The sequence below is a fragment of the Taudactylus pleione genome, unplaced genomic scaffold (assembly GCF_031769625.1).
Source record: "Taudactylus pleione unplaced genomic scaffold, aTauple2 ptg001896l, whole genome shotgun sequence".
Lineage (NCBI taxonomy): Eukaryota > Metazoa > Chordata > Amphibia > Anura > Myobatrachidae > Taudactylus > Taudactylus pleione.
The window spans coordinates 88,163-110,424 of NW_028286293.1; the positions used below are offsets into that span (position 1 = coordinate 88,163).

Genomic DNA, 22,262 nt, shown 5'->3' on the forward strand with positions numbered 1-22,262 from the left:
AGAGCCTCAATGCCCCCTCACTCGTAAATTTGTCTAAATCGAGCAGTGTTTTAGTAGAAAAATTGAAGTTCATGAGGTTGGACTATTCATGTGATATTTACAAGTGCACCTCTCCGCACATCGCAGCTCACTTTCAGAGTTTTGCAGTTTTGTGCGCTGGCCAGTGTGCTTCTTCATAAGATGCATAATACACATGTTTATAAATAAAGGTAGTACATGGCTACACAATTCGTGTTTATGGAGACTAAACTTTATGCTTCTTTGTCAGATGGCAGTAACGGATCATTTAACCTCAAGGGTCTCTCTGGGAGCTCTAACTACAAGTTCGGGGTTCTTGCAAAAATTGTCAACTACATGAAGGTAAATATGTATATATTTTTCTTCAGAGATGGTATACGTATGTATATATGTGTGTGTGTGTGTGTGTGTGTGTATATATATATATATATATATATATATATATATATATATATATATGTGTGTGTATGTATGTAATTATATATATATATATATATATATATATATTCTCTCAGTTAGCACAATATGCTCAATGTACTGTATAGGGGTCCTTGGGATGCTTTCTGTATTGTATGGCGGTCACTGCGATGCTCTGGGTGTATAACAGTGTGAATATCAGTATGTCACACCTGGCAGTTGTGTGAGGCAGCATTAGGTGTATGCGCCAGGACCGCAAGGTCAAATATTTTGTATTGGAATATCACAGGTCACCAATTAATGAGGTTGTGTCCTCCACAACTACAGGCCAAGCCTATGTTCACAGCAGGCGTGTGGCTACCGACTTTACATCACCCCCTCCACTAGTACTGCCCTACCCGATTATGGTGCTCCCTCTCAGTTTTTTCTGTATCCACCATTGGGTAATAGGATATGAAAGCAGACATTAAAGAAGGCACAATATGCAAAAGCTAAAAAGGGGGGAGAAATGAAGAATAAGCCTTAATGGGCCTATCCATTACACGACTTTTAGAACGATCCGACCAAAACCAGGAGGTATTGGTCGCATTGTTCACAAAGTTGTCTAATGGATAGCCGGCAAGGACCAGCGATGCGCGTGCACGCTGGGTCCTTGACGACCCCGACTACTTACAGGAACATGCCCGTCAACCTGACATAAGGTTTGGCATGTTCAGATATAGGAGGTCGGACTCCTGCACTGAATGACGTTCAGTGTGGGCACCGCACCTCGGCGACCTGAAGGTCTGAATGCTAGTCATTCAGTCTTTCAGGTCATCTAGTGGATAGTCACCTTAAGGGATAGACTTTGCATGAAGCATAATTCCCTAAATCACAAGGGATACAATATTCCTTTTCTGTAAATACTACTTTTCCAATTGAAACACATGATACTAGAAGAACACGTTTACCAGCTTTACATTTAGTGCAGGAGTTGGGAAGTCACTATGACTAACGTAGTTAGAGCTTACCACCTTTTTTGGTTACTTGGGCATGATTCAAAGGTGGACACAAATCCCTGTCATGCCTGCGATTCTGTTCACAGCGGACTTGAGAAAATATGCTACGTTACCTCCCCAAAGCAGATTACCTCTCTCTCACTTTGCGAGTAAAGTAAACACTGCGCGTGTGTAGTGCGACTTTGGTCCATGCTCAGTAGCAACAAATCGCTCCACTGCGCCTGCCATGGATATTGCATGCATCTCTGTGTCAGGGCCTTTGTTATACGGTAACAAGGTGCAGCGCTCTTCTCACAGCTCAAGTGCACCTTTCACTTTCATTTATTTACTTTTATAAACACTGCTAAATAATATTACTTTACCATTTAATGCCCCTTTGTATGCCTTTTATATCTTCAATCAGGTTTGTTTATTTGCATTGCCCTTGAATACAGCACAAAGCTCCCTTCTGGGTACTAATGTGTCCAATGCAGAAGGCAGGGCCTATTGTGTGAGTACAAAGGTAATAAGCCACACTCCCCGATGATGTAAATAGATGGATGGAAAGCACAGAAGGTTTCAGGAAAAATTTTAAAAGTTGCAAGTCAGATGTACATATAAATATAAAGGTTCATAGCAGAGAAATGACTAAACCTGTAAGATGGTACCTTATGCAGACACGGCACCAGCGAGGGGACACACATCCGCTGTCACTGGAGGAAATACTGGATGAAACACAGCACCTTGACATTGGGATCAAGCAGAAGCAATGGCTCATGTCTGAGGTAAGGGTCCCACCTATTACCAGTCATTGCAGTGACTACCTATATGCTGCAGGAAAGCTTGTAATCACTTATTTATCAGAATAGACATCCAAAATGAGAACGTGACCTCAGCATTATTCAGCCTTGTGTTTTAATATGAACCGAATGTCAGCAAACAAAATTCTAATTACTTTATTGTTCTTTTTAGCAACATTCGTGCTCAGTGCTTTATTTCCTCACAGAATAGCCCTCTTTCATGTAAAAAGCACACATCTCCACTATTACACTCTAAATAGGCATAATTACATGCAGATTTTATGTATTTCATAATTCAAAATGAGTTATACACTGCTTCAAAGACCAGGTTTTCGTAGCACAAAAGATATTCAGATCAGCAATCGTGTGACTGAAAGACTGTGCAGATTTCCTACAAGTTCCATTCCTTCTATATAATAATAATAAAACAAATCTTTGTGGCCAAAGTATTTCATTTGAATAGAACCCTGCAGGCGTAGACCACTCCTCTCTTTGTGCAGGAATAACCCTCGTTCTGATCTCTTGTGCATTGGTTAGAAAACCACAGTATTGATCTGTAGATCTCCACATGAGCTGCTTGTTGGAAAATACGTATTCTCTTCTTAGGTCCTTCTTTTTACTGATATGTAGATTGCATATGACAAGTACATTCTAAAAACATTAATAGTATTTTCCAGCTCTAAAAATAGTTATCTGCTTTTGCATTGTTTTATTTGAGTTTATTTTCTCTCAAACCAGTCCATCCTTTCGTGGAAATCACACCATTTACAGTGACTATACTGGCTGTACTGACAGTTGGATCCTAAATGATACTTCTATATGCACCAATTCACATTGCCTAACATAGGGCCTGATTCAGAGCCTGACGCTCTTTCAGAGCGCTTGCTCTGAATCAGTGCCCTCCTTCTCTTTTTTTTAGAGCGGCCTCCCGGCCGCTCGCATAGCTGTGGGTGACCACCCACAGCTATAACGAGCAGCCAAAAAGATGGTCGCGATGGTCAAGACCATCGCGACCATCGGGCTTGTGACGAGACCCTTGTGGTAGGGTCTCGTTGACGCAAGCCCTGGAGTGCTTTTGGCTTTATCAGAGCCAAAAGCACTCCCACTGACATCATTTGTGATGTCAGTGGGGCCGGCCCCAGACTGTAGGCGTTCCCATGGGAACGCCTCCGTCTGGGCAGCAACGCCCCCGGCACGCCCACCAAAGGGGGCGTGCTGTCACTCAACATAGACAGCACGCCCCCTTTGTAGCGAGACCCATAGCGACGGCTTGCCCGTCGCTATGCGGGTCTCACGCATGCGCGCGACGGAGCCGAGTGGGTCTGAATCGGGCCCATAGTACATAGCTTTATTGACCTTTCATGGTACATAACATTGCTTTAAATTTCTGTTTGTATAATAAATGCCATTAATGTGTTTCTGTATACTCAATTCACCTGTTAAGTTTTACCAGTTATTCAGTCTTTGCAGTTCTTCTCCTTTACAGTCAGGATATTGGCTTTTGTTGACAAACAATTCACTATCGAAGCATTATTACTGTGTTTTCCAATATAAGCATAGGAAACCTAGATTCAATAAGCTGTGGGTTCAAACCAGATTAAATTAAATGACCTGCCTCTCACAAGCTCACTTGTAGAAAGCACTGCACAAGTCTATGTAGGCTTTTTAATGAAAAAAATCAAACTGTGAAAAATTACAATGACGTAGACTCACCCATCCCAAATTGATATCTATCCCTAGGCCTTGAACCTAGGTTGGTAGCGAAAATATTGGGAGGACAAATAGTGTGGGTGTTACCGCCAAATAAACAACCCCCCCCCCCCCCGAACAAAAAATCCTCTACCCAGCACTAGTCTTTTTAGTATTGTCCAGCTAGAACTGGTGGAACCATCATAGAGGGGAGATCTGTCCAACATAATTCCAACCAGCCCTAGATCACTAGGAGGGGGAGGGGGTCTGGCCCGGAAGGAAATGTATTCGGTCCCCCTCCTGGTTATACCCAGCCCTAGTGCCCATATCATTAAGTCTGTTCCCCACACCCCTGGTGAATTGGGTGTAATGATGATGATAATAATAGTAATAGATTTAATATTATTGGCACCCTGCAGGGGTCCGTCCTGTCATGCCGGGAAACGGTGGTGCACCTGTATTAAAAAATATATTTATTTCAAGACAGACTGGAAAAGTTTTAAAATAACCCCATTTTTCCACTTTTTAATAAAATGTAAGCTATTCAAGTTGATTGGATAGCCTGAAGTGATACAAAGGTAAGAGGTAAGCAGAAACTTAATAATAATTTTAATTTCAAAGTTGTAAAAAATGTCTCTTTCAGGGAACAATTAATGGGTTAAGAACTTACAGCTGTTCTGCAGCAATGGAAAATCAATTTGCCTGGGCCATGAAGCACTGCTAGTGGCCTACTGAAGACTAAGAAGGTCTTATGAACTGATGAATCAAAAATGTAAATCATTGGTTCATCGCACAAGGTTTTTGTACACCATCAAGTAGGCAAAAGTATGGTTCCTCATTGTGTGACACCAACTGCCAAACATCGAGGAGAAAATGTCATGGTCTGGACCTCTTTTGTTGAATTTCAAATTGGCGACCTGCATAGAAAAACTGGCATCCGGAACCAAAAGGGCTACCACAGCATTTTACAGTGCCATATAGTACCCTCTGGTCTCATTGGACAAGGGTTTATCCTACAGCAAAATGATGACCCAAAACATACCTGCAGGCTGTGTCAGAGCTTCGAGGAAAAGAACAAAACAGTAGGGTTCAAATCATGGAATGGCCAGCACAGCCTCCAATCTTAAACTCAGTCAAGCTGGTTCGGGATGAACTGGAAAGAAGGGTGAAACCAATTCAACCTGCAAGTTCGTTGGAACTTCTGCAAGTATTGGGAAGAATCCCATACAATATTTGACCAACCATTGGAGAAAGCACTTGGAGGAGTCAAAATTTAGGTTGTTTTCTTAAACATGATTCTATTCTTATTTTTTTCCTCCCATTATTTATCTTGTATGCTTTCATTTTCAAAGTACATAGAGGTTTTAACAGGCATAAATTTCAATAAAAACTGGAAAAATGGGAGTGTTGTAAACCCTTTGACCGGTAGTGCATATATTGTGCAACCAGTGAATGTATTTGATCTGGTTTTTGAAGTTTCTTTTCTGTTCTCTTTTAGGCTCTGGTAAACAACCCAAAAATTGAAATAAGTGATGGTAGATATGCTTTCAAACCGAAGTATAATTTAAAAGACAAGAAGGCACTTCTGAGACTCCTGGACAAGCATGATCAGAGAGGACTTGGGGGCATCCTGCTGGAAGACATAGAAGAAGGACTTCCCAATGCACAGAAAGCTATTAAGGTATCTGGTTCCTCTCTATTGTAATGTGGCTTTCACATAATGAGTTATGACCTGTAGCCAGTGTTTCTTTTTATAACTTTTTTGTAATATGATGATTATTAAATTTTCAAGTGCAGTGCAAAAATGCCTGTTTCTGGGTATGCAGGTGCACTGATGTGTCAAACTCCTGCAGTCCTAGCTTTTCCACCTGTATCAGATCCCATTAGGACTCATGGGTGGAGCTTTAGCTGCCTGTAGTTGGTTCATCTACAGCAGTGGTTCTCAAACTCGGTCCTCAGGACCCCACACAGTTCACGTTTTGCAGGTCACCCAGCAGGACACATTTTAAAAGATCTACAGGTGCAGCTAACTATTTCACTAGTAATTATGTGAGGAGACCTGCAAAACATGCACTGTTTGGGGTCCTGAGGACCGAGTTTGAGAACCTGTGATCTACAGTATGTCACCCCTTCATGTCTGCCTCTCACGAATAGGGTTCTCTTCCCTCAAGTACTATTCCTTCTCTTATGTATACTATAATCTATTCCATACTCCCTACAATGACACATAACCCTTAGTTCCTGCTGCTTATTTCAGTATTATAATCGCTAAATGTTTATAAACTACTTCATTGTCCTGTTTTGTAACGTTAGTCATTGTTTCTTCTTCAGGGTCCATAGGGATCCCATGGGGATAATGTGGTTGGAGAGATCCAGGCACCAAACAGTTAAAACTTTAAGCTCCCAGGATGCCTCGGGTCCTCTGCCATATATCCCCCGCCCCTAGCCACAGGCATTCAGTTGTTCGTTTGGTGCGGCAGGATTAAGACGCACCTTTGTAACAGGGGACTCAGGCAGTCCTAAGCTTTTACTTTCTGTTTTATTTTATTTCTATGTTTTTGGGTTGGCAGTACTAAGCGTCTGAATTGAGACGCATGTACTGCGACTCCATCTACCTCCGCTGGGCCACAACACCAATAACAGGGCTGGTGATTCCGGTGGGTCCCGGCTGAGCTTGCTAGCAGCGATGCTGGGACCCAGACTGCAACCGGACGCACGGAGATGTCCGGTAAGGCGATTCCTCGCTTATGGGGAATCACTGGCGGCAGTCCTTGCTTCTGGCGCTGGAGACTCGCCCGCTTCCTCACTAGACCGCCAGGGTCTTATCGTCTGACGCCGGGAATCGGCAGCAGGCGCAGTTCTGCTGCCATGAGGCCAGTTTACCCGGCTGGTTGATGCAGCTTAGGGGAGGTAGGCGCTCCCCTGGCAACTCCTCCCCTGACCCAGACGCAGTCCCTACGAAGGGTTTTGCGCGTCTGGATTGCCTCGCCTACCCTCCACGTATATGAGATGCTCACGGTCCACTATCAGTGCGCTGCTGTAGCTGTTAGTCTCAGGAATGTTTGGGTCAGTCTCCCTGTATACCTCTGCCTTGGTTAAGGTATATAGTGCTACCATTCCTGGTGTTTGTATAGTTGATTTAGAGTTGATTGTAATTATATTACATATGCATTGTATATGACTGTTTGCTAGCTGCTCTATTAACACACTACTTTTTATTTCTGTCTGTCAATTATAACTATCACTGTTTTTTCTCTCCATCCCTTTGGGGTGGAGGTTTTTCTGTGAGTACTTCACATTCATTAAGTTTTTGTGAAGGATGTTTCATAATATTGTGTTTGTTGCCTTTATTGCCATGTCAAAAGATAAAGGGAAACAGGAGGGGTAGTCTAGGCTGGCTTCATGTAAGTCATGTATGGCCTGTTTGTCCCCTCAGGATGTAAAGTATGGTTTTTGTGTTATCTGTTATAAAGAGCCACCTCACCAGTTCACTTTACCTGTCCCTGAACAAGAGCTATCTTGGGTGTCCTCTTTGTCCCAGGTAATGAAGCAGTTTGTGGAGTATGGCTGCTCCCACAATGCATCCTTGGATGGGGTGTCCACAGCATGCCATGTTTGCACCTCCTATGCATCCTTCCTGGAAGGACGTTTATGGCCATTCTAGTCAGAGTATGGCACCATCTAATGTTGAAAGCAGACCAGTAGTTACTAAGTTGCCTAAGCGCAAGTTATCTTTTTATCAGTTTGCTCAACATATGGATTCAGACGCAGATGATGCGCAAGGTACCTCTTCAGGGTCTAGCTTGGGGGAGGAGGACCATCCGTCCACAGTGGATGTTCCTTCTTTGGTGAGGGGGGTTAAATCAATCCTAGATATTCAGGATGATGAACCAGCTCATAGTAAGAAGGCTCCAGTGTTTAATCGCCACCGGCAGGTGGCCAAAACTGAGTTTCCTATATCTCAACAGCTCACTGAGGTTTTGGAAGAGGAATGGGGTAACCCGGACAAACTGTTTTATGTAAATAAAAGAATAACATCGTTGTATCCTTTCAAAGCTTCTGTATGTACTATATGGGAGGTACCTCCTGCTGTGAATGCTCATGTGACACATTTAATCAGAAATGCTACATTGCCTATGCCATCAGCATCTTCTCTGAAGGATTCCATAGATAGGAAAATTTAAGCATGTCTTAAGGCAATATTTTCATCATTGGGAGCTATGGCTGGATTCTGGGTAGCCAAAGCTGTTGAAGAATGGATGGTGGTATTGGAAGACTCTACACCAAATGCTACCAGAAAACAGATGGTGTATATCTCCCTTATAGGGGAAGCAGCTTCCTATCTGGGAGGAGCTGCAGTAGATGCTGGAATTTTAGCTTCTAAGACATCAGCAGCTTCAATAGTGGCACGCAGGGCCCTTTGGTTAAGATCCTGGAAAGCTGATACATGATCGAAGAAGGCTCTGGAAGTCTTACCTTTCTATGGCAAAGTACTTTTTGGAGCAGAGTTAGACAAAATAATAGCTACTCTGGCGGCTTCAAAGTCAGCAGGCCTGCCATGTATGGCTACAATAATGTCTAGGCAGGTGTCTTTTCGGTCATTCTGCCCTCGGGGACGAGCAAGGGAACAGTCTTTTTCTAAGCCGTCTAGTTTTCGCAGGACTACAAGGCGGCAAACTAAGCGGTCTGGGCCGGCAAGACGTCCAGCTTCTAAACCGGACGACAAACCCTCGACCCAATGGGGTGGGCCTCCTCCTGGGGGATCCCAGGGTGGCAGGCCGACTTTTTCAGTTTGTGGATTAATGGCGTCAGACAACAGATGCCTGGGTCCAAGAAGTGGTCTCTCAGGAGTATGCACTCACTTTCAGGAGGCATCCTCCCCAGAAGTTTTTTACACAGATCCTCCATCAGAGGCCTTGAACCTTCAGGAAGCCATTCACTCCCTGCTGCAGGTGGGGGGGTAATAATCCCGGTTCCTGTGTTGCAACAAGGAAGGGGTTATTATTCCAATCTATTCTTGGTTCAGAAACCAAATGGGGATCATCGTCCTTTTCTAAATTTAAAAACCCTCAACAGGTTTATCCATGTACCCAAGTTTCGCATGGAAACTGTATGGTCAATTATTTTGGCAATGGAGCCTGGAGATTATATGGTTTCCCTGGACATTCAGGATGCATTTCTGCATGTTCCTATTATGCCATCCCACCAACAATTTTTACGGTTTGCTGTTCTTCAGCAGAATTACCAATTTCAGGCACTACCCTTTGGCCTATCTACGGCCCCCCGGGTATTTACCAAAATAATGGCGGTCATGATGGCCTATCTCAGACGTTAGGGCGTCAGAATACTACCATATCTGGACGACCTTCCGATATTGGCGCAGACTCTGTTGTTTTACAAAACCATCTTCAACTGATTATGGACTGCCTACAAAAGCACGGCTGGATCATCAGTTGGAAAAAAATCATTGTTTTCTCCAACACAGCAGGTGGTACATCTGGGAGCTCTTCTGGATTCTTGGGCACAAAGGGTATTTCTGCAAGAGAACAAGATTGCAGCCCTATCATTGCAAATACGCAAGCTGCTGCACAAGCGAAGGGTATCCATTCTGTTAGTAATGCAGGTCCTGGGATTAATGGTATCCACCTTCAACATAGTGGGGGTATGCTCAGTTCCATTCCAGGCCTCTGCAAAAATTTGATTCTCCCCAGGTGGAACGGATAGTGTCATCTAATAAAGTCTCGAAGGAGCCTTCTCACTCCAGAGGTTTGTCACTCTTTTCTGTGGTGGCTGACAAAGGATCATCTGAACAAAGGGCGCCCATTCTGGATTCCAAATTGGGTGCTTCTCACCACGGACGCCAGTCTTCGCGTATGGGGTAGGGAAGATTAACAAATCAAGTAAGTCATCTGCCCATAAACGTTTTGGTACTGCGAGCAGTATACAAAGCATTTGTCAGGGCAAAGTACCTGCTACAGGGCAGGCCGGTCCAGATCCAGTACGACAACGTGACTACTGTGGCCTACCTCAATCAGGGAGGCACGAGAAGTTATGCAGCCATGAAAGAAGTGACAAGGATGCTGATTTGGGCAGAACGACATCTTCCGGCCATCTCGGCAGTATTCATACCGGGAGTACTCAATTGGGAAGCAGACTTCCTAAGTCGTCAAGACATACACGGTCTCTCCATCTGGGAGTGTTTCAGCTCCTGGTAAGCAAGTGGGGTCTGCCAGAAATAGATCTCATGGCATCACGTCACAACCACAAGGTCCCCAGGTACAGGTCCAGGTCCAGAGACCCATCGGCAGCCTTTGTGGTCGCACTGGCAGTAAGATGGGACTTCAGGCTGGCATTTCTCTTTCCTCCGATTTTCCTCCTCCCAAGAGTTCTCAGGAAATTCAAGCAGGAAGGTGGAACAGTAATACTGGTGGCTCCGGCTTGGCCCAGACGTCATTGGTTCACCGACATACAGAATCTATCCATACAGTCCGTATCCTCTTCCTCTTTGGCAGGATCTGCTAACGCGGGATCCCTGCCAGCATCCGGATTTACCTTGTCTCGACGGCGTGGCTCTTAAATATTCCATCTTAAGAGTAAAAGGTTCTTCCAGTTCTGTATATCAGATGATGCTTAGGGCACGAAAGCCTGCCTCTACCTGCATCTATTACAGGGTTTGGCATTCTTTTGGTCAGTGGTGTTCCCACAGAAAGTATGATCCTAAGGTGTTTGGGTAATTTTTTTCTTTCGGTCACAGATTCCCTCATTTTGTGTAACAGTGTTCCTGATGTACAATTGCTCTCCTGCCTTGATGCTTGTTAACTGAATGCCTGTGGCTAGGTGTTGGGGATATATGGAGGAGGACCCGAGGCATCCTGGGAGCTGAAAGCTTTAACTGTTTGGTGCCTGGATCTCTCCAACCACATTATTCCTGCGGACCCAGTTTTCAGTGTTTTTTTTTTTTTTTTCTGTGGGAAGTTGGTGTATATTAATGCTTTGTGTAGTTAGTTTATTTTTGGGGTTTTTTTGTACTTAATCTGTAATACTGAAGAAGAGTTGGTACGGTAGGGATAGTAGACTTTTTATTTTACTTATGGTAGCTGTTGAAATTCTATCTTGGTGGCTGGCAGAGCCTCTACAGCAGGGATGGGGAACCTCAGGCCTGGGGGCCTTATAAGGCCCTCAGAATCATTTGGTCTGGCCCTCTGAGCTTTTTTCTACTAGCCTCATCTGGCCAAGAATGGCACCGTATAGCCAGAATCTATGCAGCAGTGCCGCCTGTAGCGTCCATCTGAGTCAGCGACCAGCTCTTCCTCAGATTTGCGGTGCAGTCGGATCGCTACGCGTTTCAGGCATTCCCATTTGGACTGTCCACAGCTCCTCAAGTTTTCACGACGATCATGTCGGTCAAAACAGCGAACCTTTCTCAAAGGAGCATCAGAATCTTGCTTTATATTGACAACCATCTTCAACTGGCCTAGTCTCCTGATGTCCGAGGGGCGAAATTCGTCTGGCAAGGTGGAACAAATCCCATCTGCATCTCAGAGCACAGACGATCATTCTCTCGCAGGGGGTTCGTCACTTCCTCTTGTGGTGGTTACACCGGTCCCACCTAAACAGGGGTCACCCCTTTTGGATCTAGGACTTGGTTTTGCTCATCACAGATGCAAGTCTTTGGTGGTGGGAGGTGGTGTTTTCTCAGCAGACGTTGGACCAGGGACGGTGGACAGCTCGGGAGAGCCGATTATCCATTCATATCCTGGAACTCTGGGCTCTTTGCTTGGCTCAGCCACTCCTCCAGGGGCATCCAATCAAGGTGCAGTTAGACAACGCGACAGCCATCGCCTACTTAAACTACCAGGGCGGAACTCTATTCGTGGCACCATGACGGAGGTCAGTTGCATCCTTCACTGTGCTGAGAATTGGGAAGCAGACTTCCTAAGCTCCCAGGTTGTTCATTCAGATGAGTGGGCTCTTCATCCAGACGGCTTCCATTTACTAGTTAGCCGTTGGGGCCTACCAGGCATAGATATGATTGCGTCCCAGCACAGCCACCAACTACCGAGATACTGTTCCAGCACCAAGGATCCCGGAGAATTCCTGGTGGATGCTCTGGCGGTCCTGTGGACATTCCCGCTCATCTACCTCTTTCCTCCAAATTCTATGATCCAGTGGGTTTTCAGTAATGTTAAATTCGGAGCCACTAGGTGAACCTAGTGGCTCAGAATTGGCCACAGCAGGTGTGGTACGCAGATCTTCTGGGCCTCTACTACATCTTAGCACCTCTACGGCCGGAACTTCTTTTTTTAGGGTCTGTGCTTCCATCCGGCACTGGCCCGTCTAGTTTTGACTATGTGGTTCTTGAGACATCCGTGCTGAGAGCAAAGGGGTTTTCCAGGAGAGTCATCTGTACATTAATTTATCTTAATGCCTTGAAGCCTTCTTCGGCAAAGATTTATCACAGTGTTTGGCGGACCTACTTTGTGTCCTGTTCGGCCAGAGATTTCAATCCTCAGTCCTTTCTGCTCTCAAGAATCCTCTCTTTTCTGCAGACTGGTCTGGGTTTGGGCCTCAGGCCCTCTTCTGTGAGAGTATGGTTCTTCGTCCTGTCTGTACTTTTTCAGCAAAAAATTGCACTCTTACCAGATTTATGGACTTTCTTTCAGGACTTCCTCCATGTGCAGCCACCATTTGTTCCTCCAGTGGCTCCATGGAATCTCATATCAGTTTTTCGGGATCTCCGGTTGGCTCCTTTTGAGTCTTTAGATATGGCGGACATTTGTTGACTTACATGAAAGATTGTTTTCCTAATTGCCATTGTGTCGGCCCGTCGAGTGTTCGAGTCCTTGTGTTGTTGCTTCCCCTTTCTGATCATCCATTCGGATCGGGCTGTTTTGAGGACTCTCTTGGATTACCTACCCAAGGTTGTATCTCTATTCCACATTAACCAGGAGATTGAGGTACCAGTTTTCATTGTACCGGGTTCTTCACCGGAGGAGGGCTCTCCAGATTTATGTAGACAGGATCCAAGATCTCCGCAGATTCTCTGTTTGTCTTGTATAATTTTCACAAGCGGGTCTGGACGCCTTCTAAACAGACTTTGGCCATGTGGTCCCTCTTGATTATATGCCACGTCTACTCTGCGGCGGATCTTCCTACCCCTGCCGTGGTAACTGATCATTCCACTAGGTCAGTGGCAGCCTCGTGGGCAGCTCAACCTGGTGCTTCTGCAGAACAGCTTAGTAAGGCTGCCACGCGGTCCTCAGCCCATACTTTCATCCATTTCTATGCCTTTGATACCTTGTCCTCCGCAGATGCAGCCTTGGGGTACCAGGTTTTTAGCGCTGCTCAGGAACATCCCTTCCTACAGGGGAATTGCTTTAGGTCATCCCATCGTCCTCCGTGTGCCCCTTAGTGGAGGCTTGCAAGGGTTAGTTACTGTGATACCGTTTTTTTCCGCGCACCTTGCCTCTGTGCATGTACCGATCTTTCGTCTCCCTTTTTTTTCTTCTCTCCTTGTCATGGGCTTGCTAATTTAACTGTCTGGCCATGGATGGGGGATAGAGGAAAGGGGGCCCTGGGCTGCTGGGAATTAACTGTTTGGTGCCCAGACTCTCCTCTCCAGGCTAAACCCATCATCCTCCCTGTGCCCCCTATGGAGTCAAAAAAAAAAAAAAGGATGTAACAAGGTAAGACCATAAATCCTCTTTTCTCCCAGCAAGCAGTTCCACACATTCACGGGATCCAGGTTTTGTTCCTATTGGGGAAGTTTTCATTCACAGACCTCGGCGGAAAGTAACAGGGAGTCATACATACTTCAGGGAATGTAAAAGCAGACAGACCAGGGCATTCAATGAGAGTTTTGTATGTGTTAAGGGCCCAGGTCTCTAGATAAGCAGAACACATGATGGAGAGGAACCAATCAGCTTTAACTGAGGTGGGAGCCTGTTTTCTATTTCAGGAAAAGTGGAGACATTATTGTTCGGAAAGGATTGGGTTACCGGAATTATGGAGAGAAGAGACGCAATCACCTAGGACCACCACCCATAACAAAAAAAAAATTCTACAGATTTTTCAAAAGACAAAGGAAAGAAAGTGGCTCTTTCACAGACCATTTCCTCCCTAGCTGCATCAGGAGTTAGTTCTCCAGTCCCTCCGTAGCAGAGAAATGAGGAGTAATACTTCAGTGTTTTTCTGATTCTAACTCTGGCAAGACATTTTGTCCCATCTTGAACCTAAAGTCTTTAAACAAGAGGCTTTGAGTAGATATGTTCAAGATGAATGTCACAAACTCATCCGCACTCAGATTGCTAGCTAAGATGGATGATTGTGATGGTTGGGGTTTGCAGGTTACCTTATTACCAAAAACATAAATCCTGCCACCACCAAGAGTTAGACTGGGATATTCCCCCTCCCACTGTGGCTCTTCGGTTCCGCTTCACCAGAATATTATACCTTTAAGTCAGTAGCCTGTGGCCCTAGGAGGTGGGGAGGGGGGGGGGGGGGGGGGGCGCAGGCAGGAGATCTAGGGAGTTTTGGAATCCTGGCTAAACTGTACAACTAAGAGCTCCTTTCACACCTTGCTACAATGAAATGTCACTGACCCCCTGGGGGTAATCACAGATTGCGGAGACTGGCTGTCTCGTAGCCTTTTGGGTTGGCCGCTTACGTGTGGCATCTCAGCAGGGAATATCCTTGCCTTTGATCAGCATCTCAAAACAAAATAAACACACAATTGGGACATGCAAGTGCCTGGCTGCTCATTCCAGATTATTGTACATTAATCATCCCTACAGATCATATTTTAGGCGTGAGTCACAATGAAGAATATAAAATCATTGATCTATGGTATGGAAGCTGAAGAATAGTTAGCATTTTTAGGTGTAAACAAATGAGTATATTCATGTTACAGTATGGGTGGGAAACGAGTCCAGAACTTTCACTTTCATTTCATGGCCCTGCATTTCAGTTTAGCTAGATCACCAAGAGTATTTACGAAAATAATGGCATTCCTGATGGCTTTAACATCTCGGAATCACTTATATCCCTTATTTTGATGATTTTCTTATCAAGGCCAGCTCACCTGTCTTACAGTTACCTGCGGCAGTCACATGGATGGATTTAAAATTTCCAACTTAACCTGGATACACACTGTGCTGACGGATCCGCCAACACAGCAGCCGATCAGGTAAACTATGCAGAATTACCGATCGGCTGCTCGATCTGTGTTCCCTGATATCACAACTTTGCGGGCTTTTGAATTCGCCCGTCCACTTGAGCTGTCAATCACCGACGGTCCCTGCAGCATGTGTACAGGCAGCTCGCTGACCACCCGTACACACTAGCAGTCATCTGCTGTGCTGCAAAGCAGTTATATGTCTGTGAAAGACGTCGTTCTCAGACATCGGTGATACACAACCGCCAACACGCTCGCAATATATTGGCCTGTCGTTTGAACTACCGATATATCGCCCAGTGTGTACCCAGCTTTAGTTCCCTGTCAGTGACTGTTATTCCTGGGGGTAATCTTTAAAACAACATTTACATGGTTTCTTTTCCATAAGACAAAATTAGGAGTTGACGATATCTGGGTTGAACACCCAAAGTGCCTCAGTTCTCCTTTGCATGAAACTTTTAGGAAAGATGGTCATCTCTTTCAAATCAGTTCAGTAACCAGACTACATTTTCACAGATTTCAGATCAACATTCTAAAGAACTAGGCCAGGTCCAGTCACCTTTTGGATTTCAGCAGCATTCATTCTGATAGTGGAGACTTGGGAAACAGAATGTCATTCAATTCTCCTGGGAGAGAGGTCACTACATCTGCACATGTTTAGTCTCTTTGTGGAACACTGAGGGCAACCAAAATAGATTTGATGGCCTCCAGATAAAACAAGGTAGAGTGGTTCTGGGCCAGGGAATCATACGCAACCCTAATGGATGCAGTGACTGTTCTGTGGGATTTTCAGCGGTTATATCTCTTTCCTTCGCTCCCATGGGTCCTAAAGAAGGCAAATAGAGAATATGTTCCAGTTCATAGCTCCGATTGGCTGAGGCTAGTCTGGTATTCCGATCTGCTAATCATGGCAGAAGTTGGTTGGATTCTTCCTCAGAGCAAAGATCTGCTCACCCAAGAACGCTTTGTTTGCATCAGTTCCTTCATCGGCTGGCTGTGACACCATGGCTATTGAATTCAGGATCACAAGAGAAAAAGTGTTTTCAGAAGGTCATTCTGGCCATGATCTAGGCTAGAAGCTAGTGTGAGTGTACATTCTTCCTCCTTCTGACTCTCATCTTCTTTCATTTTTACCATTTGGATTAGATATGGGCTTGCACCAGAGGTACTTAACGTAGAGCTGTCTACTTTTATTGGTCTGTCTTCAAAAGAAATTGGTTGATATTTATATAGAGGTTAAGTCCTTTTCGCATAGGGTGTTCAGCTTCCATAGGTCCCTCCCTTGAAAACCTGGGATATTGACCTTGTTCTTTCGGCTCCTCAGCTTTCGCCTTTTGAACCTTTTGGAGACTGTAGATTTGTGGGGTTTTTTTACAACGAAAGCTGCTTCAGCTAAACGAGTTTCTGAATGTCTTAATACAGAAATTTCACATTGATAGGGCAGTGTTGTGCACTACCTCATGGTTTCAGCCTAACGTGGTTACTAGTTGTCATCTTAATCAGGAGATTGTCATTCCTGTATTGAAGGGCTCCTGTTTGTTCTTTCGCATGTGGTCAGAGCACTCTACTACGCATTTGAGCCAAGTGGCAGTAACATAATACATTGTTTGTGTACATTGAAACTTAAATTGAATTTTCTTGCATCCATTTGGTGACTACCTAAAAAAAAATATAACTCATATCCACTACTCCTTATTCCCTTTCTTAAATTCTGCCTCTCCATCTGGGACAGGAGCAGATACCACTTCACACCATCTATGGCACTTTCACCCATAATATCAATATAGGACAATCCTGACTTCTCTCTGGAATGTTCTGCTACTCCTACTTGGCCACCTTTCAGGCTCCTAACGTACTCTTTCAGGACCACTGTCTATTGAGGACCATAACAGGTAATGGTCTAGAAACAGGATCTTCCCTCTATCTCTCCAACATATATTTTGAAACAATAAAGGGAATTTATAAATGTGCTCATTTCAGTCTCTGCTGTGTAAGGACATAGAAATGGTGATTTAATTTTTTTAAATAGACTCTTGGATGCACATAGATAAAATTTACCCTACCATGGTCTTTTTTTGTTTGTTTGTTTGTTTTTCTTCTTCTATAAAACAACTGTAGCAAAGGGGAACAGTCTTTCTCATCTTGTGATTTTCCTTTTGTAAGTTAATTAAGCAGTAGCTATCTGGTATTTTTTTGATGTCATTAATGCTCCATTGTTTTTGTTTTTAATTGAAAAGCTGACTCCGTGTTCAAAAGAACTCCATGTGCTGCCATGGTGACATTCAAGCAGCAAAAAAAAAAGCATCAGCGTTCATGTAGTGCTATGTGACAATAGGCCTGATTTAGCAGTGGGCGCAGATCCCGTATGCAACGGTTGTGCGAAAATATGCAAATGTTGCAGCTGCTGGGATTTTGTAGTGAGACACCCACTATCGACGGCTCAAGTCCGCTGCTTGCGCACACAGCCCTGTGGTTGCTCAGAATGTCCGTCGGAAGTAAGCTGCCAGAGCCTTAACCACTGAGTACGAATTCACAGTTGCAGACACAGACTTCCCCCTGAAATGGTCGGTACAGACTTTCATTTGTCGCCACACCCCTCGTTACCTCCCACAAGCACTCCCTGACTGTCAATCACTCTGCATCCAAGTCCTCACTACGACCGCCATCAGTAATGAAACTTGGCGCGTGTGCATTGAGACTCATACTCAACACCGCAAACATCAACATTGCGTCTGCCTCTCAGTCAGGCCCAATATCCTTATGTGTGAAAGAACTACCCCTGGGTGTCAGAAGTCTACCAGGAGACAGTTCATTGTCCCTCTGCCCTTCACACTGCGTCTGTAGCCATGCCCATTGACTGAGAACTTGACTAGAAAACTCCAGAGAACATGAATAAGTCTCCACAGAAATGGAGACAGCCGGTTAGCGATGGAAATAGTCCACACTTTAAGGTTTATGATTTTGGACATTGTATCTAAAAATGATATGCATGTGAGCTTCCATTTGTAATACTAACACTGTTATTTTTTCTGTAAGTCTATTAGAATGAGAGGCCTGCCATTAATAAAAGTCTCTACTTTACCTCCCACAAGGCATTGGGAGACCAGATTGTTTTTGTGACAAGACCAGACAAAAAGAAGATCCTATTCTACAATGACAAAAGCTGCCAGTTTACTGTCGATGAAGGTAAGAGAGCGGTTTCTAATGTCTACCAATAAATAATAAACAAATATTAGATACACACAAAAGGGTCATTTCAATTAGAACTGATGCACAGGTGGTACCGACCATGTGCCATTGTGATAGCGTTCTACATTGCCTCTACATCATGCATTTTAGTTTGCTGCCCCATAGGGGTTCTTATTAAATTGCACAAATGAAGCCCTCCATATACTGTGTGCGGGATTTGTGCAGGTGTTCAATGCAAAGATGAATTAGCTTATACACTAGCAAGGATGCAGGGTCGTTTCATGGTGATATGGGGTGGCAGCCTTGAACGTCATGTGGCTGTTCAGTGTAATAGTTTCAGATTTGTCCACTAGATGGCAGCAGATCCCTCATGATATCCTGGCCTCACTTGGCTGTTGCAGAATTGTTGTATTACTGACCATTAAAATGAAAGAGATTTCTTCCTCGAATTGCTGTTTTTCTAGATAAATCAGAGGATTGCTCTACACCTAACAATTCTGGGAATACTTGGCTAAATCCAGTGAATCTAGTTTTATATTTTAAGTCAGTGGTTTGTTTGTTTGTTTGTTTGTTTGTTTTTTTAATTCCTGTGTTAATTTAAATTAATATAATTTTATTAATCTCAAATTAAAATTGCTGTAAATGTAAACCGTACCATACACCTTTATTACTCATGTTTGGAATATGGTAGTAAAGTATATTTCACAGATAAGCGTGTAACATTTACACCACAGTCACTGTGTATTGCTTAGGCCTAATAACAGTAGCAGATACCTGAGCGACATTCCTGAAAGCTAATGGCATCATGACGTTGTCATTTTTGTACAGCACTTGTATCGCTGTATACACAGGGCCGTAGCACAAGGAAAAGGTATGACTGATATCTTAGATAAGAGTTGTGGCTAAAACATTTTTTTTGTTTCCTGTTACTCATCTCCTCCCTTAACTAATCCTGGAATACCAGGAATACCAAGTCCAAGCAGCGTCTGGCACTATTCACTCTCCCTTCATTCCTGGAGTGCAACATAACACATACACTGTCATCACATCATAGCTCACAATTCATAAATACGCAGGAGCACAGTGCCATCTGCTTCACCTGCCTAATACTGGACTGTCAACAACTCTGACCTGAGCTTCCACAGGCACCCAGTTTGTTGACTGATTGTGACAGTGTCCTTGTTTTTCCTTTTTGTAGCTTTACAGAAATCAGCACATATAGAGCCAGTGCAAGCCCACTCACACTCATTGTAATAGTCACTGAGATGATATGGGAAACCATGTTCTACTTTGTCAGTACATCCACCATAGATAGGTTTGTGTGTATCATTATTTCTGGAATTTACTGACCCCTGTAGCAAGTTTAATGTGATGTTTTATGGTTCTGTTAGAGTTTCAGAAGCTGTGGAGGAGTGTCCCAGTAGACTCCATGGATGATGAGAAGATTGAGGAGTACCTGAAGAGACAGGGCATTTCCTCCATGCAGGAATCCGGGCCAAAGAAAATGGTGAGTCTTCAGCAGTGTAAAATCTACCTAGTCAATGATACTACTCTGAAAATGCAGAGCCCGCTGCAGCCATGGCCAAAAGTTTAGAGAATGACACAAGTATTGGTTTTCACAAAGTTTGCTGCTTCAGTGTTTTTAGACCTTTTTGTCAGATGTTACTATGATATACTGAAGTAAATTACAAGCATTTCATAAGTGTCAAAGGCTTTTATTGTCAATTACATTAAGTTTATGCAAAGAGTCAATATTTGCATTGTTGACCTTTCTTTTTCAAGACCTCTGCAATTTGCCCTGGCATGTTGTCAATCTACTTCTGGGCCACATACTGACTGATGACCGCCCATTCTGACTAATCAATGCTTGGAGTTTGTCAGAATTTGTGGGATTTTGTTTGTCCACCCGCCTCTTGAAGACTGACCACAATTCTCAATGGGATTAAGTTCTGAGGAGTTTCCTATCCATGGACCCAAAATGTAGATGTTTTGTTACCCGAGCCACTTAATTATCACTTTTGCCTAATGGCAAGGTGCTCCATCATGCTGGAAAAGGCATTGTTCATCACCAAACTGTTCTTGGATGGTTGGGAGAAGTTGCCCTTGGAGGATGTTTTGGTACCATTCTTTATTCATGGCTGTGTTCTTAGGCAAAATTGTGAGTGAGCCCACTCCCTTGGCTGAGAAGCAACCCCACACATGAATGGTCTCACGATGCTTTACTGTTGGAATGACACAGGACTGATGGTAGTGCTCACCTTTCCTTCTCCGGACAAGCGTTTTCCAGATGCCCCAAACAATCTGAATGGGGATTCATCAGAGAAAATAACTTTACCCCAGTCCTCAGCAGTCCAATCCCTGTACCTTTTGCAGAATATCAGTCTGTCCCTGATGTTTTTCCTGGAAAGAAGTGGCTTCTTTGCTGCCCTTCTTGACACCAGGCCATCCTCCAAAAGTCTTTGCCTCACTGTGCGTGAAGATGCACTCACACCTGCCTGCTGCCATTCCTGAGCAAGCTCTGCACTGGTGGTGCCCCGATCCCACAGTTGAATCAACTTTAGGAGACTGTTCTGCTGCTTGCTGGACTTTCTTGGGTGCGCTGAAGCTTTCTTCACAACTATTGAACCTCTCTCCTTGAAGTTCTTGATGATTCGATAAATGGTTGATTTAGGTGCAATCTTACTAGCAGCAATATCCATGCCTGTGAAACCCTTTTTGTGCAAAGCAATGATGATGGCACGTGTTTCCTTGCAGGTAACCATGCTTAACAGAGGAAGAACAATGATTTCAAGCTCCACCCTCCTTTTAAAGCTTCCAGTCTGTTGTTCTAACTCAATCAGCATGAGAAAGTGATCTCCAGCCTTGTCCTCATCAACACTTTCACCTGTGTTAACGAGAGAATCGCTGACATGTCAACTGGTCCTTTTGTGGCAGGGCTGAAATGCAGTGGAAATTTTGTTTTTGAGATTAAGGGCTCGATCAGACCCGCTCGCTAGATGCGTTCACACGCTGCAAAAGTATGCAAATCCGTGATTGCACGGCAAGGTGTTAGCACGCCCACTATTTCTTGTTGTGCGATCGTGGCGTGTATGCAGACGCCCACCAGCCTGTCTTAAGAAGCCCACTTATGCACGTCATCTCCAGGATGTGTATGCAACCATTGAGTACCATCGGAAGCAATCACAGCACTTGTGGCTGACCATACCCTACCGCAAGCACTGCGAGTGCTTCAGTGGGAATTTCAACCATGTGACGTGTACTATGACGCTGTGTCTTATGCACGCCTCTTAAACAGTGTTAAGATGCTCAGGCTCGCCTGCGTTTGCACCACCACTCCCCCTTTTCCATCGACCAACCCCTGTCACCACCCACAATGGCATGTCTTGTCACTCATTCTAGCGAGCTGTCTATGAGCAGCGAGCGAATGCTTCCCGATCGCATGGACTAGTTCGCGCATGGGCACTACAATGCGTACGCATGCGCAGATTTCAAACATCGGCTGGCTGCGTGCAAACGTAGCCTAGCAAGCGGGTCTGTATCAGGCCCTAAGTTTATTGTCAGGGCAAAGAGGGAGGGACTTTGGAATTTATTGCAATTCATCTGATCACTCTTCATGACATTCTGGAGTATATGCAAATTGTCATCATAAAAACAGAAGCAGCAGACTTTGTGAAAACCAATAATTATTATTATTATAATATATATTTTTTTATCATTGTTACTACAACTATGAACATTATAATTGTCTAGATATAATAAAAAGCTTATTTTGTTGAGATCCTACTATACCCCTTATCACCTCCAAATCACAATGTTTGACATTTTTATGTTCGAGAAATGGGGATTGGGATGATGGCTCAACTCTACAAATCGCACTTTGATGAGTCTCATTACTGGGGCAGATAAGCTACTGTAATTACTAAGCAATCCAGATGTAATACATCGTTCACAGACATATCGCATTGCGGCACAGCCAATGAACAGATACAGAACAGATAC

General features: G+C 44.2%; 1 protein-coding gene across 1 annotated transcript in view; it reads left to right on the forward strand.

Moving 5' to 3' along the window:
- GTF2E2 (general transcription factor IIE subunit 2) overlaps positions 1 to 22,262 on the forward strand; it is a 52,883-nt gene that overhangs the window by 27,881 nt on the left and 2,740 nt on the right. Inside the window, exons 3-7 of the mRNA XM_088465182.1 lie at positions 269 to 360; positions 2,090 to 2,197; positions 5,400 to 5,582; positions 18,167 to 18,260; positions 19,655 to 19,770. Of these exons, the coding sequence (XP_088321308.1) occupies positions 269 to 360; positions 2,090 to 2,197; positions 5,400 to 5,582; positions 18,167 to 18,260; positions 19,655 to 19,770 (593 nt within the window). The remainder of the gene's footprint in view (positions 1 to 268; positions 361 to 2,089; positions 2,198 to 5,399; positions 5,583 to 18,166; positions 18,261 to 19,654; positions 19,771 to 22,262) is intronic.